The sequence below is a fragment of the Sorex fumeus genome, unplaced genomic scaffold (genome assembly GCF_029834395.1).
Source record: "Sorex fumeus unplaced genomic scaffold, SorFum_2.1 ptg000051l, whole genome shotgun sequence".
Taxonomy (NCBI): domain Eukaryota; kingdom Metazoa; phylum Chordata; class Mammalia; order Eulipotyphla; family Soricidae; genus Sorex; species Sorex fumeus.
The window spans coordinates 35,364,037-35,378,467 of NW_026606108.1; the positions used below are offsets into that span (position 1 = coordinate 35,364,037).

Here is a 14,431-nt window from a genome sequence, read left to right on the forward strand (position 1 = left end):
CCCAGTTAAAGAAACTTTGGTACATTTACACAATGGAGTACTATGTAGCTGTTAGAAAAGATGAAGTCATGAAATTTACATACAAGTGGTACTACTTGGAAAGTATCATGTTAAGCGAAATGAGTCAGAAAGAGAGGGATAGACATAGAAAGATTGCATTCATCTGGGGAACATAAAGTAACAAAATAGGAGACTAACACCCAAGAATGGCTGAGATTAGTACCAGAAATTTTGCTCCATGGCTTAGAGGCCAGCCACACATGCTAGGGAAAAAGGAAGCTCAGATAGAGAATCACAATCACAAATCACAAATCATCCTGTTAATCGTCGATTGCCTCGAGCAGGCCCCAGTAATGTCTCCTTCATCCTAGCCCTGAGATTATATTCAAGGCTCTTTAGGAGAATGAGACCCATCATTGTTACTGGTATTTGGCATATTGGGTATGACACAGGGAGTTTGCCAGACTCTGCCGTGTGGGCAGGCTACATTTGGTAGCCTGCCAGTTTGTCCAAAGTAGGAATGAGATAATAAGATGTCATAATAGGAAGTCTCAACCCGCTCCCCTCCAAGGGGCCCCAGCGGTGAGGACAGTCAGGCGCGGGGGCAGGAGACTGCACTGTTCTTCTTCCGGGAGCTGGTTTTTATAGTCTCTGAGTCTTGGCCGTTGATGTGATTACACGGCGCCAGGGGGCCAGTTGGTGGGTGTGACCCCCGCCTACTGGAATTTGTAGGATCTGGGTGGAGGATGCTCGGCCCAAATCCGAGTAGGCTTGGGGATCTCGGCCCCAGAACCCGCGTGACTTTGTCCCTCTGCCAGTACCTTCATGTGTGCGGAGAGTGGTCTCAGCATGGTGGTGGCTGGTCCTGGAGGTCTTTGACTGCTGGAGCCCTGGTCAGGGCAGGGAGGAAAGCTCAACCCGCTCCCCTCCAAGGGGTCCCAGCGGCGAGGACGGTCAGGCGCGGGGGCAGGAGACTCAGATAGAGAAGGGAGCACCAAATCAAGGGTGTTGGGAGGATCCTCCCAGGATGGAGAAGCATGCTGAAAGTAGACTCTAGACCAAACATGATTGCCACTCAATGCCTCTTTTGCAAACCACAACACCCAAAAGGAGAGAGAGGACAAGGGGGAGTGCCCTGCCACAGAGGCAGGGTGGGATGGGGGGGTTGAGGGGTGGGAGGGATACTGGGATCCGTGGTGGTGGGAAATGGGCACTGGTGGAGGGATGGGTGTTTGATCATTGCATAATTGAAACCCAAGCACAAATTTGTAAGTCTACAACTGTACCTCATGGTGCCTCAGTAATAAAAATTAAGAAATTTTAAAAAATTATATCATCAATGAAGATTAAACTGACAAGATATCCAATGGAGAATTTAATAAATACCTTGAAAAATAGCAAAATAAAGCAGCAAAATTGTTGATAAAAATTGCACCAGAAAAAAAATCAATGTCAAGATACATAAAATAATCTGCTTTCAATAGTAATGGGCATGGGGAGATAGTTCACGGGGCTAGAGTGCATGCCTGTATGCAGGAACCCTAGTTGATGACACTGCTTGTTCTCCAGAATATCATCAACAGATACCCCAAAGTGCCACATGTGGCCCAAAGACAAAAACATGAAAAATGGATGTAACTTGAACAGGAATACAAATCTTCCTATTATAAAAAAAATCTTTTTTTCCCTTCTTTTTTTCATGTATTTCACTAGAGAAATAGAGTTAAAGTAATACCCATCTTTTTAGCAAAATCTGACAGAAATGTTAAGGGATAAAAATTCAAAACTAAAATGTGTTAAAGGAAAATTATACTAAATTGTATTGCATTTAAAATCATATTAGTTTTATTTAGTGGAAACTGTAAAGAAAGTAAAAAGGCAAGCCACAAAGTGGGAAAAAATATTTACAATAAATTTTACCAACTTATACACTGAATATAGAAAAAAATCTGTTGCAAACTAATAAGAGAAAGGCAGAAAGGGGCAAATACTTGCTAGGCACTTCACAAAAGAAACTAGGCAGAAAGGGGCAAATACTTGCTGGGCACTTCACAAAAGAAACTATCTATGTTATCATCAAATATGAAAAGGTTCCCAATTGCGCAATTCAGAAAAGCACACATTAATTTAAAGACACAATCACTACACACTCATCAAAATGACTGAAAGGTAGTAACACCAAATTACGTATATGGGGCAGATGGAACTTGCATAGGCTCTGAGTAGGAGTATAAGTTTTCCCTGTTTCTTTGTGAAACTGTGTGGCAGTAGCTACTAAGGACAAGATACACATAAACAAAGTTACCTATCAAGTCCACTCCTACAATATCACTCCTGGCCACTGTTGATCACTATGCTTGAAGTCCCTTGTCTCATTGGTGAACCACAGTAACCTTTGGGGACTCTAGGAGTTAGTGTCAGTTTTAAAAGAGTATCTAATAACCTCTGAGAAGCCTAATTATTTCTCCCCTAGGTGCAGTCATCCTACAGTTAAATGACTGCAGATCCCCTTGCGGATGGCTCAAAGTCAGGTTTATTGTATAAATTATTGGCTTTGTGGCAGAGCTTTTTCTTAAAGAGACTCAGCTTCACAATCCTCCAAGGGGCCCTGGGGTTATAAACTGGCCGGAATTGGTTGGAATTAGGGACAGGAAAATGTGATATGTTATTATGATTACTGAAGTTACTGGGCTGGAGCAATAGCACAGCGGTAGGGTGTTTGCCTTGCAAGCGCCAACATGGCGGACCTGAGTTCGATTCTTCCGCCCCTGTCAGAGAGCCTGGAGATGTTACTGGGACCGCTTGAGCAAATCAATGAACAACGGGAGGACAGTGACAGTGACTGAAGTTAGTATTTTGTCCATCGGTTCTGAGCAATTCCATTCATACTCAAAGCTATAGTAGACTGCTGTTCTAGAGTCAATATAATTAACTGTCACTCCAAACAACGCACTCTGGTTCAACTAAATCTGATTACTGCTTTAGCTCTGCTGTCTCTTAGGCAACCATGCCAACTTTGACCCTGACCATTAAGTTGGGCCCATCCACAATGGCAGCAGTTTCTATTTTTTTTTCTTTTTGGATCACACCTGGTGATGTACAGGGGTTACTCCTGACTCATGCACTTAGGAATTACTCCTGGCGTTGCTCAGGGGACCATATGGGATGCTGGGAATCAAGCCCCGGTTGGCGGCATGCAAGGCAAACACCTTACCCACTGTGCTGTCACTCTAGCCCCGCAGTTTCTATTTTTTTTTCAGGCCTGCAGAGGATAATCATAACTCCTCAATGACACAGACTCCAAAGTACTTCACCAGAGTATTTCTCACAGTTTGGGCAAGATGGGTAAATGTTGGACCTCTGCCCAACAGCAATGCATTTAAAAGAGATATACAAAAAATGTATTGCAGTGTTTTCATAATTATCTACAGATGGGCACTGTCCAAATGTTTCTGAATGACCAACTTAGTGCTATTAGATCCCTATAAAGAAATATTAAATATCAGTAAGAATGAAGGAGCTAAAAGTATGTACAAAACCATGAGGAAATCTCACAAACACATAGCCTAAAAGAATTCCCACAAGAGAAGTCTGCCTGCTGGTCAAAACTATTTATCTTTTTTAAGAAACAGTCAAAACTAATGTATATGGTTGAGAAGGTGCATAATGATTATCCTTGCTGGGAATGATGATTAAAAGGTAGTTGATGGTGTCTTTGGGATGCTGCTGGTTCTCACTGGGGGGAGCAGGGGCTGAGTGTTTTAGATAGATTTAATTCACACTGAAAATTCATGGAGCAATGTATTCATCCTATGTACACTTGGCTGTATGTGTTAAATAAACCTCATAGAACTGAAACAACCAAACAACAAGCCCAATTCCAGAGTACTAGGAGATCCAACTTAACATAGAACATTGAGGCCTTTGAAAACATTCCACAGTCAACTCTTGAAGAAATGCCAACATTTTCAAATTGTGGGATTTGGGTAAATGGAAGTAACTATTCAATTATAGTTAATATTGCTTAAAGCGGTTTTGTTTGTAGATTGTTAAACAAAACCACATGGGCCGCAGGAGAAAAGCCCCATGTAGTGTTTGGTGGAGCGTGTGCATAAAGATTTCAGGGAAAGTAGTGGAACACCTTTGAAAATCAGTTGGCTAGTTTGGGTTGGTACCCTTTCTTTGTATCCTATTATAGATTTTATCATATTAAAGCAAGTATGAAATGTCTCTCTATTGGACATGCATTAAATAAATAAGCATCAAGCATCTCCATTATGCTTTCCAGACACAGACACTACGTCTTACCTCTTCAAGTTATCCGAACTCCATTGTTGATAGCATTTTTGTGTTTATAAGGTTTCTCCTGGCCCACAATCTTCCCAGTAAAAGGTGCATACACATCAGATCCATCAGAGCACAAGATCTCCTCACCCTATTGAGGGCTGTGATTTCTAGGAGGTAAATAAGAACAGGCTAAGAAACTGCCCTGGGTATTTTATTGCCCAGGAATGTGGTATTAGCACATTGTTCCCAGACTGGAATAGTATAAATGGAAGCTGCCAGAACATGTTAGAATTTCCAGAACATGTTGATGTTTTCTCATTCTGCTTAGCCCAATTTTAACTTCCTTCCCTGCAGGTAATAATAACTATTATGTGAAGATTAAAGCATTTATAATAGTACTGGTACATTAAAAGCTTTTAAAAGTAGTAACTAGTATTGTGTGGCACTTTTGGGAAATGAGAAATCCATGTGGATACATTTTTATCCCTTCAAGACCTCTTAGGAAGTAGTCTTTTTATGGGAACCTATCCTACAAGGGGCTGGAGCGATAGCACAACAGGTAGGACATTTGCTTTGCATGCGGCTGACCTGGCCGACCCAGGTTTAATTCCTCTGCCCCTCTCGGAGAGCCCAGCAAGCTACCAAGAGTATCTTGCCTGCACAGTAAAGCCTGGCAAGCTACTCATGATATATTTGATATGCCAAACACAGTAACAACAAGTCTCACAATGGAGACGTTACTGGGGCCACTTGAGCAAATTGATGAACGAGAGGAAGTGCTACAGTGCTACAATCCTACAAGAATCACCTGTTACACTCGTCTTATTGTCTCTCAAAATACAGAGATCATATAACTTATTCACCATATATAGTAGTTTGAGGGGTGAAGGCTCGGGCCACACTGAGTGGTGCTAAGGAGCACTCCTGGCAGTGCTCAGGGATGGAACTGCATGCAAGGCAGGTGCATGCAAGGCAGCCCTTGTATTGTCTCCAGCCCATATACAGTATTTTAAAATAGCGAGTGATACCTCCTGGTTTATTAAGATGTAAAGAACATAAACACAAAATGATTTCATACTATGAGACTTCTTGATTTTGTTTCTTAGGATGTTCACTGTTGTCACTGTGCCTGCTCTTAGAAGTCTGTAGTCTTCCTTCTAAAAAACCTGAAAAACCTAAAAAACCTAACTGAAAACTTAGAATCTCCAGAGTTGTTAGAATTGTGATTAGAATAATAGTGAGTATATTCCAAGTGAAACACCAGTAAGTTATTATATAAGGAGCTGAAGAGATAGCTCAGGAATCAAGACTTTTTACATGGAGTCTACCCCAGTTTGTCCCTTGAATATTACCAGGTGTAACCCTGGAGCCCCCGAGCATTGACAAGGTGACCCCAGGGAATTTCAGGCACTGAGAGGCACCTTATTCTCATGCCCACGCATTTGAATTGCCACCCCAGATGGCTGAGAATCACTGAATGAATGAGCACTGTTTGGGAGGATTCCCCCCCCCCCCAATTATAATATGTCAACTGCATATGCTCTAGGCTGTGAACTCATTGAATACTGTGAAAATTAAGAGAGCTTTTTTTTTCTTATTTCCTGTACCTTAACCTGATTCCAGGTTCCTTATTGAGGTTCTTTGTAAGGAGTCTCTGTAAATGGGAATTCCATGATAATTAGAATTATATGATACAGTTAGATATAAGTTTGTAAGGGCTAGTTTTTTTTTATATCACGGGGTTGTAATTTCATGGTGGTATTCTACATTATTGAAAAGTCACAAGTATGACAAGAAGAAAGTATTTGGAAGACTTGAGCAGTCTCCCAAGAATCAGATTAGTAACATCAAAGCTATAACCCCAAATCAAACCCAAGTCTTGCCTTCACCAGATGTCTGGCAAATCCACTCAGCATCATGTCCTTCATCAATAAAATGGGATGATAATGCTTGATTTTCACATTGGACAACCAAGTAAGATAAAGTATAAAAATGTCTGGAAGGAAAACACAGTAGTTTTGTTCTTCTCTTTTCTTTGTTTCTTGCTTTAATTTTCAGCCTGTGTTTGAAGCTGGGAAGTGAGTCCAAAGACAGTAATGTAACTGTTTCCTCTCTGAGCTTTCCTACTATTAGAGGGAAATGATTGGAGACTCACAGGAAATGTAGGGCAAAGACACTAAGGCAAAAGAGTAAGAGTTTGATGTTACTTGTGCAACTGCTTACCTTTGAGCAGTATACTGACTACATCCATGGCTGTAGCACGTCCTGATCTCATTTGAAGGCTTACCAGCACACATTTTAGCCCATGGTCCTGCCAGTGCTGAAAAGAAGAAACAAGAGGCAGATTTCCTGAGCTTTGATACCCATTTTTCACACAGAATCCCAATGGCACGGTTGGCACGGTCCTCCTGTTGTTCATCGATTTGCTCGAGCGGGCCCAGTAACGTCTCCTTCGTGAGATTTGTTGTCACTGTGTTTGGCATATTCAATATCCCAATGGATTCAGAAAATTTTATTTTCACTATTTAGATAATTCTGAATATCCCCTTAACTTTCTGATGTTTGTATAAAACTCTCAAATTTGGATATAAATTTACCTTTTTCCTCAGTCACAATATCTTGTCTTAGGACATACAGAATATTTGTAAATATGCTTATTTATAAGTACTAACTTCTGTCATTGTAGTTTATTGTAGATTTCCCCTAATTAATGGCATAAGTTTTACTTTTCAGATTTGCTTATTACTTTTCGTGGGAACCACTATGTTTAGGTTAAGCAAAATAATCAAACAACATGAATTACAAAAATAATTCTAGAAATTGTAAACTGACTTTGAAATGTTCCTTGAGTTGTTGGTCTCAGTAATCAAATCCAAGAACATGTTTGAATTAGAGAAAGAAACAAACTCTGAGCTAGCAAAGTTTATTTTATGCCAAATGAAATCTCTTTCAAATTTGCAAACATGCTTGGAAATAGACATGTCAAACCAACTCAGCCTTGAATGAAGTCAGAAGGCAAGGTGGGGAAGAGAGTAGGAACAATGATAGGAAAAATTATGAAACTGTAAAACATGGACTAAAGGGGCATGACATCCTGTGTTTTGTATAAATTTATCTTAAGCAGGTTATTTCTTTAAAACAGTAAGCACTTGATTAATGTTTAATTTGTTTGGATTCCCAGGACTTTTGTTGTTAATATTTATAAAGAGATGTGGTTAGCACACTCATCCTTTCTCCTCAAAACAGACAAAAACAAAAGTAAAACCAACAACCTGTTTATTTGGTTGTGATTTTACTTAAAGAAATTTTGCTAAAGAGTGATATATGTTCTATGAAGAGAAGCCACAGGATATGATCACTAAGAATATTCTTAATGCCGACTGGTCCAACCCTTTTGGAAAACAGTATGGGCAATTCTCAAAAAATTAGAATTTGTTCTCCCATTTGACCCAGCAATACCACTCCTGTGAATATATCCCAGAGAGACAAAGAAGTATAGTCGAAGTGACATCTACACTTGTTTGTTCATTGCAGCACTCTTTACATCAGCCAGAATCTGGAAAAAACCTGAGTGCCCGAGAACAGATGACTGGTTAAAGAAACTTTGGTACATCTACATAATGGAGTACTATGTAGCTGTTAGAAAAGATGAAGTCATGAAATTCACATACAAGTGATACTACATGGAAAGTATCATGTTAATCGAAATGAGTCAGAAAGAGTGGGATAGACACAGAAAGATTGCATTCATCTGGGGAACATAAAGCAACAAAATGGGAGACTAACACCCAGGAGTGGCCGAGATTAGTACCAGGAATTTTGCTCCATGACTTGGAGGCCAGTCACATGTGCTAGAGGAAAAGGAAGCTCAGATAGAGAAGGGAGCACCAAATAAAGGGTGTTGGGAGATCCTCCCAGGGTGGGAGAAGCATGCTGAAAGTAGACTATAGACCAAACATGATTGCCCCTCAATGCCTCTCTTGCAAACCACAGGACCCAAAAGGAGAGAGAGAGAGAGAGAGAGAGAGAGAGAGAGAGAGAGAGAAAGAGATAGCAAAAGGGAATGCCCTGCCACAGAGGCAGGGTGGGATAGGGGTAATGGGGGGTAGGAGGGATGATGGGACCCATGGTGGTGGAGGATGGGCGCTGGTGGAGGGATGGGTACTTGATCATTGTATAACTGAAACCCAAGCACAAAAATTTGTAAGTCTATAACTGTACCTCATGGTGTTTCACTAATAAAAAAATTTTAAAAAGTAATTTTGGAAGATGAGCTTCAAGGTATTTAACTATGAAGCTAAATTTCAGTTCGATACCTTGATCATACCAACAGTATGACAACTGATAGTAATTATTGGGGTTTGAATCAAATATTAGGTAATTTATTATTCTAGTTCTTTCCTGCTGTGATGATTAAGGGAGTATTCTGTATCCATCTCCAAGTCAGGAATTTTCTAAGCCAAATTCTTATACCAACTTTTAATTTTCTTATTCTATCCCAGTTAAGTCCTAGACCGAGTCTAAATAACTTTCCATAAAGTCTATTTTCTTTCATTTCTTATATGCTGTTTCTTCCTCTGAAATAAAATCACCCCCTGACTTCCTTTGAAGAATATTCAAGTTTGAAGTGATATTTTCTACCTATTTAGAAGCTAAAAATCTGTAGAAGTCTGCATCTCTCATTTCTTTAGTGTGATACATACACCACAAAATAGAAGAATTTTAAGTCCATGAATTCTAATTCCATGATGTGAAAACCTGGTTCACTAGTAGGATCTATGTATAAGTTTTTGCTCTGAAGTGGAGCCTCAAACTGATCATTCAGTGTCTTGATGAAGAAGTCTGACCATCTTGTAGGTGGGCAGCCACTTGATCTTTTGACGTCCCGTGGAATCCAGTCGGTAACGGCTCTAGTCCAGCAGTCGTCTCCAAATTGCATTAAGTGTCCAGCCCATCTGATTTTCGACGCCTTGGCAAACAAGACAGCATTCCTGATTCTTGACTGTCTATGGAGGTTGGAACTCCGGATTCTTTCTCTCACTTGAGTGAAGCGTAATACTCCAAGCATAGCTCTTTCGATTATTCTTTGAGAGACCCAAATAGTGTTCTCATTCTGTTTTCGTAGGGCCTAGGTCTCTGAGGCGTATGTTAATGCAGGAAGAACGGTGGAATCAAAGAGATCTGCCTGAAACTGGAGGTTCTTTGTCCTCTTAGCTATTTCTTCAACGCTCTTGAAGGCATTCCAAGCCGCTCTCTTCCTCCTTTGCAACTCAGGTTCTGGGTCATTCATGATGTTGACTTCTCGACCTAGGTACACATAACTATTGCATTCAGAGATGTTTGTTCCATTGAGAGCAAATGGAACGTCAGGAACGAGACTGTTTCTCATAAATATTATCTTCGTGAGATTCAGCTGTAGTCCGACCTTTCCAGACTCACGGTCAAAGTCGGCCAGCATTTGTTCCACTTGGATAATGTTTGGTGTTATTAGAACGGTGTCATCAGCGAAGCGGAGGTGGTGTTGTTGCTGACCATCTATCTTCAATCCCATTCCTTCCCATTCCAGTCATTACGTGATTTTCTCAAGGGTGGCACTGAAAAGTTTGGGTGAAATGGTATCACCCAGCTGAACCTCTCTCTTGACATGGATGATCACTTCCTTGTAGAATGTGAAATCCTGGTAGTGAATCCATAATACAGCTCACGGAGGATCCTGATGTCTTAAGTTTGAACGCCCTGTTTGGCTAGGACTTCGGTGACTGCTTCAGTCTCAACAGAATCAAAGGCCTTCTTTAAATCAATGGATCCATACATCCATCAGAACAGGCAGAGAGGCATCTTGAACTCCCGAGAAACCTCAGTGAGCTTGATTATCGTGTGGGTAAGGTCTATAGTGCTGAACCCTTTTCGGAACCCGGCTTGCTCTCATGGTTGTCCTTCATCTAGTGTTCGCCACTCCTATTCAGGATGACTCGAGTTAACAACTTGTAGACGACAGACAACAGGCAGATTTGGGGATGGTTGCCAATGTCGTGGATGTCACCCTTCTTGTACAGTAGTACAGTCCTGCTGGTTTTCCACTGGGACGGAACCTTGCATTCAGTCAGGTAGCATGTGAAGAGCCGAGCCAGTGTATTGATGAGTACTGATGGCAGGTTCTTCAGATACTCAGGTCTGATCTTGTCTGGGTTGGGTGCTGTTCGCTTCTTTACCTACAAAATGGTGTGTTGGATTTTGGAAGGGAGAACATTGGGAACAACATATCCATCCTGCGGAATTTGGTATGTGGGCAAGTGGAGGTGGCTATCGAAGAGATCCGAGTGGAAGTCATGGATAATCTTCTCCATTGCCCTTGTGGAGGAGGTGATAGATCCATCAGAACATTGGAGGGCAGTCATCTTTGTCTTGTAGTTGGTGAAGGACAGGTGAGCATTGCAAATGCTTTTCCCGGCTTCTGCCGCATCTGCCAGCACTGCTGCTCTTCTCTCTTTGAGGTCTTCTTTTATTGCTTCTCTGCACTGCTTTGTGAGCTCAGACGTTCGCTTGTGGTTGCCTGAGGCTCGCGCCAAGCCATGTTGGCAAATGAGCTCGTGAGTTTTCGAAGACAGGCATCTTTTTGTGGCTATCTCTCTCTCGGTGTTCCTCACACAAACATGGAGATGCTGAACCAGTCATTCGTATTCTTTGTCAATGTTGTCAAGGATGGCATCTTCCCATGTTGCCGCAATAATGCCAAAGAGCTTCCACTTAGTGGTAATTCTGGGAGTTCTCTTCTTAAACTTTGCAGCCCTTTCTCCCCACTTCATGAAGTAGAATTTGTCACGAAGGAGACAGTCCGATCCAGTTTGGAATTTTTGGGACAATAGCAACATCGGTCAGGCAAAACCGTTGATTGAATATGATGTAGTCAATTTCATTGTGGAACCCTCCACTGAGAGACTCCCATGTCCAACGTTTAGATTTGGCCTTCTGGAACTGTGAGTTACCATGGATGGTCTTGGTCGACATGATGAACTCACCCTGTTCGTTTCATTCTAGGCCTCGGGTTCTGATGTGGAGTTCTTCGACTGATCTTCTCAGTCCTATCTTGGTATTAAAATCACCGACAATGATCTTGTAGAAGGTGTAGAACTTTATAGAACTTCTTCAGCTCCATGTAGAATTTCTCGATTTCTTCTCCACCATAATTGGATGTTGGTGCATAGACAACGAAGATAGAAACTGCCTGCAGTGAGCCACATCTATTCCAGTGTAATCGTCCGATTCGGGTTGTTAGGCATTCAAATGAATCAATGCTCATGGCCAAGTTCGTGTTGACAAGGACACCGACACCACCACCACCACCTCTTTTGTCGCATGTTCTGAGGAATAGTTCTTCTCCAGTGTCGAAAATGGCATGATGTGGTTGATGCCTTCTCATCTCAGTCAGACCAATGATATTGTACTTGATCATTCGCCCTTGCACCATCAGGTCCTTGATGGATGCATCTGATGCCAGCATTTGTGCATTGAAAGTACAAACAGTCATTTTTGTCCTTCTTCGTTTTGGCAGCCTAGTTCAACCTTGAGATTTTATCAGCCTCTCCTTCCTCATCCTTTTTAACGCTGCCGTATTGGTGGCTCTTTCAGGATCAGGGGAATGAGACCCATTGTATTTACTGCTTTTGGCATATTGAATATGCCACGGATAGCTTGCCAGGCTCTACCATGTGGGCAGGATACTCTTGGTAGCTTGCCAGGCTCTCCAAGAGGAATAGAGGCAGCCTCTAATCGCCCTTGTAGGTGTTCCCATGGTTCAAACCATATTTGAACTGCATCAAATATGGTGCGGTAATCTTGGAAGATGGTATTAAGTGTCTTATGATGTGTCCGGAATGCGGCCAGGAGCGTGGCAGCAGCTGGGTAGTGGAGGTAGTAGAGGTAGTGGAGGTCTGCCAATGAGGTATTTATCTGGTACCGGTAGGGTGGGGCTTCTGGGTGTGTTCCCTGGTCCCTGGAAGTTGATAGAAGCAGGCAGGGCAGGGTAGGGTGGGGCTTCTGGGTTTAATCCCTGGGTAACTGGAGATTGGTGGGAATAGGCAGAGAATCTCTGTTTCCAGGCCCTGTTGAGCTTGGAGTCCAAGGTCACAGAGTTCCGCTTACCTGGTTCTGTGGGGCTTCACTCATGCATGAATATCCACTCCACTTGAATATGACTTTTAAAAAATCACGATCATGATCACGACCATCTTGTTGTTTGTCGATTGCCTTGAGCAGGCCCCAGTAACGTCTCCTTCATCCTAGCCCTGAGATTTTTTAAAAGTGCCATATTCAAGGCTCTTTCAGGGTTAGGAGAATGAGACCCATCATTGTTACTGGTATTTGGCATATTGGGTACACCACGGGGAGTTTGCCAGACTCTGCCGTGTGGGCAGGTTACATTCGGTAGCCTGCCAATTTTTTTTTTTTACATGTAGATATCTATTTTTTTTCCCTTTATTTTATTTTATTTTTTTTAAAGTTTTAGATTTACAATTTTTTGTGCTTTGGTTTCAATTATACAATGATCAGATACCCATCCCTCCACCAGTGCCCATTTTCCACCACCATGGATAATATCCCTCCCACCCCCATCCCCCCATCCCCCCTGTCTCTGTGGCAGGGCAATCCCCTGTGTTCTCTCTCTCCTTTGGGTGTTGTGGTCTGCAAAAGAGGCATTGAGTGGCAAACATGTTCAGTCCATAGTCTACTTTCGACATGCATCTCCCCTCCTGGGAGGATCCTCCAAACATCCTTTATTTGGTGCTCCCTTCTCTATCTGAACAGCCCTTTCCTCTAGGATACCCGGCTGGCCTCTAAGTTATGGAGTAATCCTCCTGGTGCTGATCTCAGCTATTCTTGGGTATTAATCTCATACTTTGTTACTTTATATCCCCCAGATGAATGCAATCTTTCTATGTCTATCCCTCTCTTTCTGACTCATTTCGCTTAGCATGATACTTTCCATATTGTACCACTTGTATGTAAATTTCATGACTTCATCTTTTCTAAGAGCTACATAGTACTCCATTGTGTAGATGTACCAAAGTTTCTTTAACCAGTCATCTGTTCTTGGGCATTCAGGTTTCTTCCAGTTTCTGGCTATTGTAAAGAGTGCTGCAATGAACAAACAAGTGCAGATGTCACTTCGACTATACATTTTTGCCTCTCTGGGATATATTCCCAGGAGTGGTATTGCTGGGTCAAATGGGAGCTCAATTTCTAATTTTTTGAGAATCGTCCATACTGTTTTCCAGAAGGGGTAGCCTGCCAATTTGTCCAAAGTAGGAATGAGATAATAAGATTGCCACAAATGCGGCCGCGTGCTTCCAGGAGCTGGGTTTTATAGTCTCTGGGTCTTGGACGTTGATGGGATTACACGGTGCCAGGGGGCCAATTGGTGGGTGTGACCCCTGCCTACTGGAATATGGAGAATCTGGGTGGAGGATGCTCAGCCCCGATCCAAGCAGGCTTGGAGATCTCAGCCCTGGGACCCACATGCCTTTGTTCCTCTGCTGGTACCTTCATGCGTGTGGAGAGTGGTCTCAGCATGGTGGTGGCTGGTTCTGGAGGTCTTCGGCTGCTGGAGCCCTGATCGGGGCGGGGAGGCAAAGTCAACCCGCTCCCCTCCAAGGGACCCCAGCAAGGACAGCCAGGCACGGGGGCAAGAGACTCTGCCTTTAAAAAATAGCATCAGAAATACCATTGGTTAGAGTAGGATCGCTGATGAAAGAGGGATCAGAATGCTAGAAGAATGCAAGACAGAAGGCTGAGGAAACTATAAAGTTAAGATTACAAATGTATGAAAATACAAAATTATGTCTTAATAAAATTTATAATAGATGCTCTTTTCAATCAGTTTTTTGTCACCACAGTGGATCTGACCATGGAATTGTCTTCACAAACACATGCACAAATTTGTGCCCGAGAGATAGGACGGTGGGCAAGGTACTTGCTTTTCTTGTGGCTGACTGGGTTTGATTCCTAGCATTGTATATGGTTCCCTGAGACCTGCCAGGAGTGATTCTTGAGTGCAGAGCCAGGAGTAAGCTGTGTGTGGCCCACTCTCCCTCCAAAATAACACAAGTTTTCACACATCATTGGAAAAAGAAGAGCAAGTGTTCCC

At 42.3% G+C, this 14,431-nt stretch overlaps 1 protein-coding gene across 1 annotated transcript in view; it reads right to left on the reverse strand.

Moving 5' to 3' along the window:
* The window catches only part of LECT2 (leukocyte cell derived chemotaxin 2), an 83,298-nt gene that overhangs the window by 1,971 nt on the left and 66,896 nt on the right, over positions 1-14,431 (reverse strand). Inside the window, 3 exon segments of the mRNA XM_056124772.1 lie at positions 4,309-4,454; positions 6,511-6,607; positions 14,321-14,375. Of these exon segments, the coding sequence (XP_055980747.1) occupies positions 4,309-4,454; positions 6,511-6,607; positions 14,321-14,375 (298 nt within the window).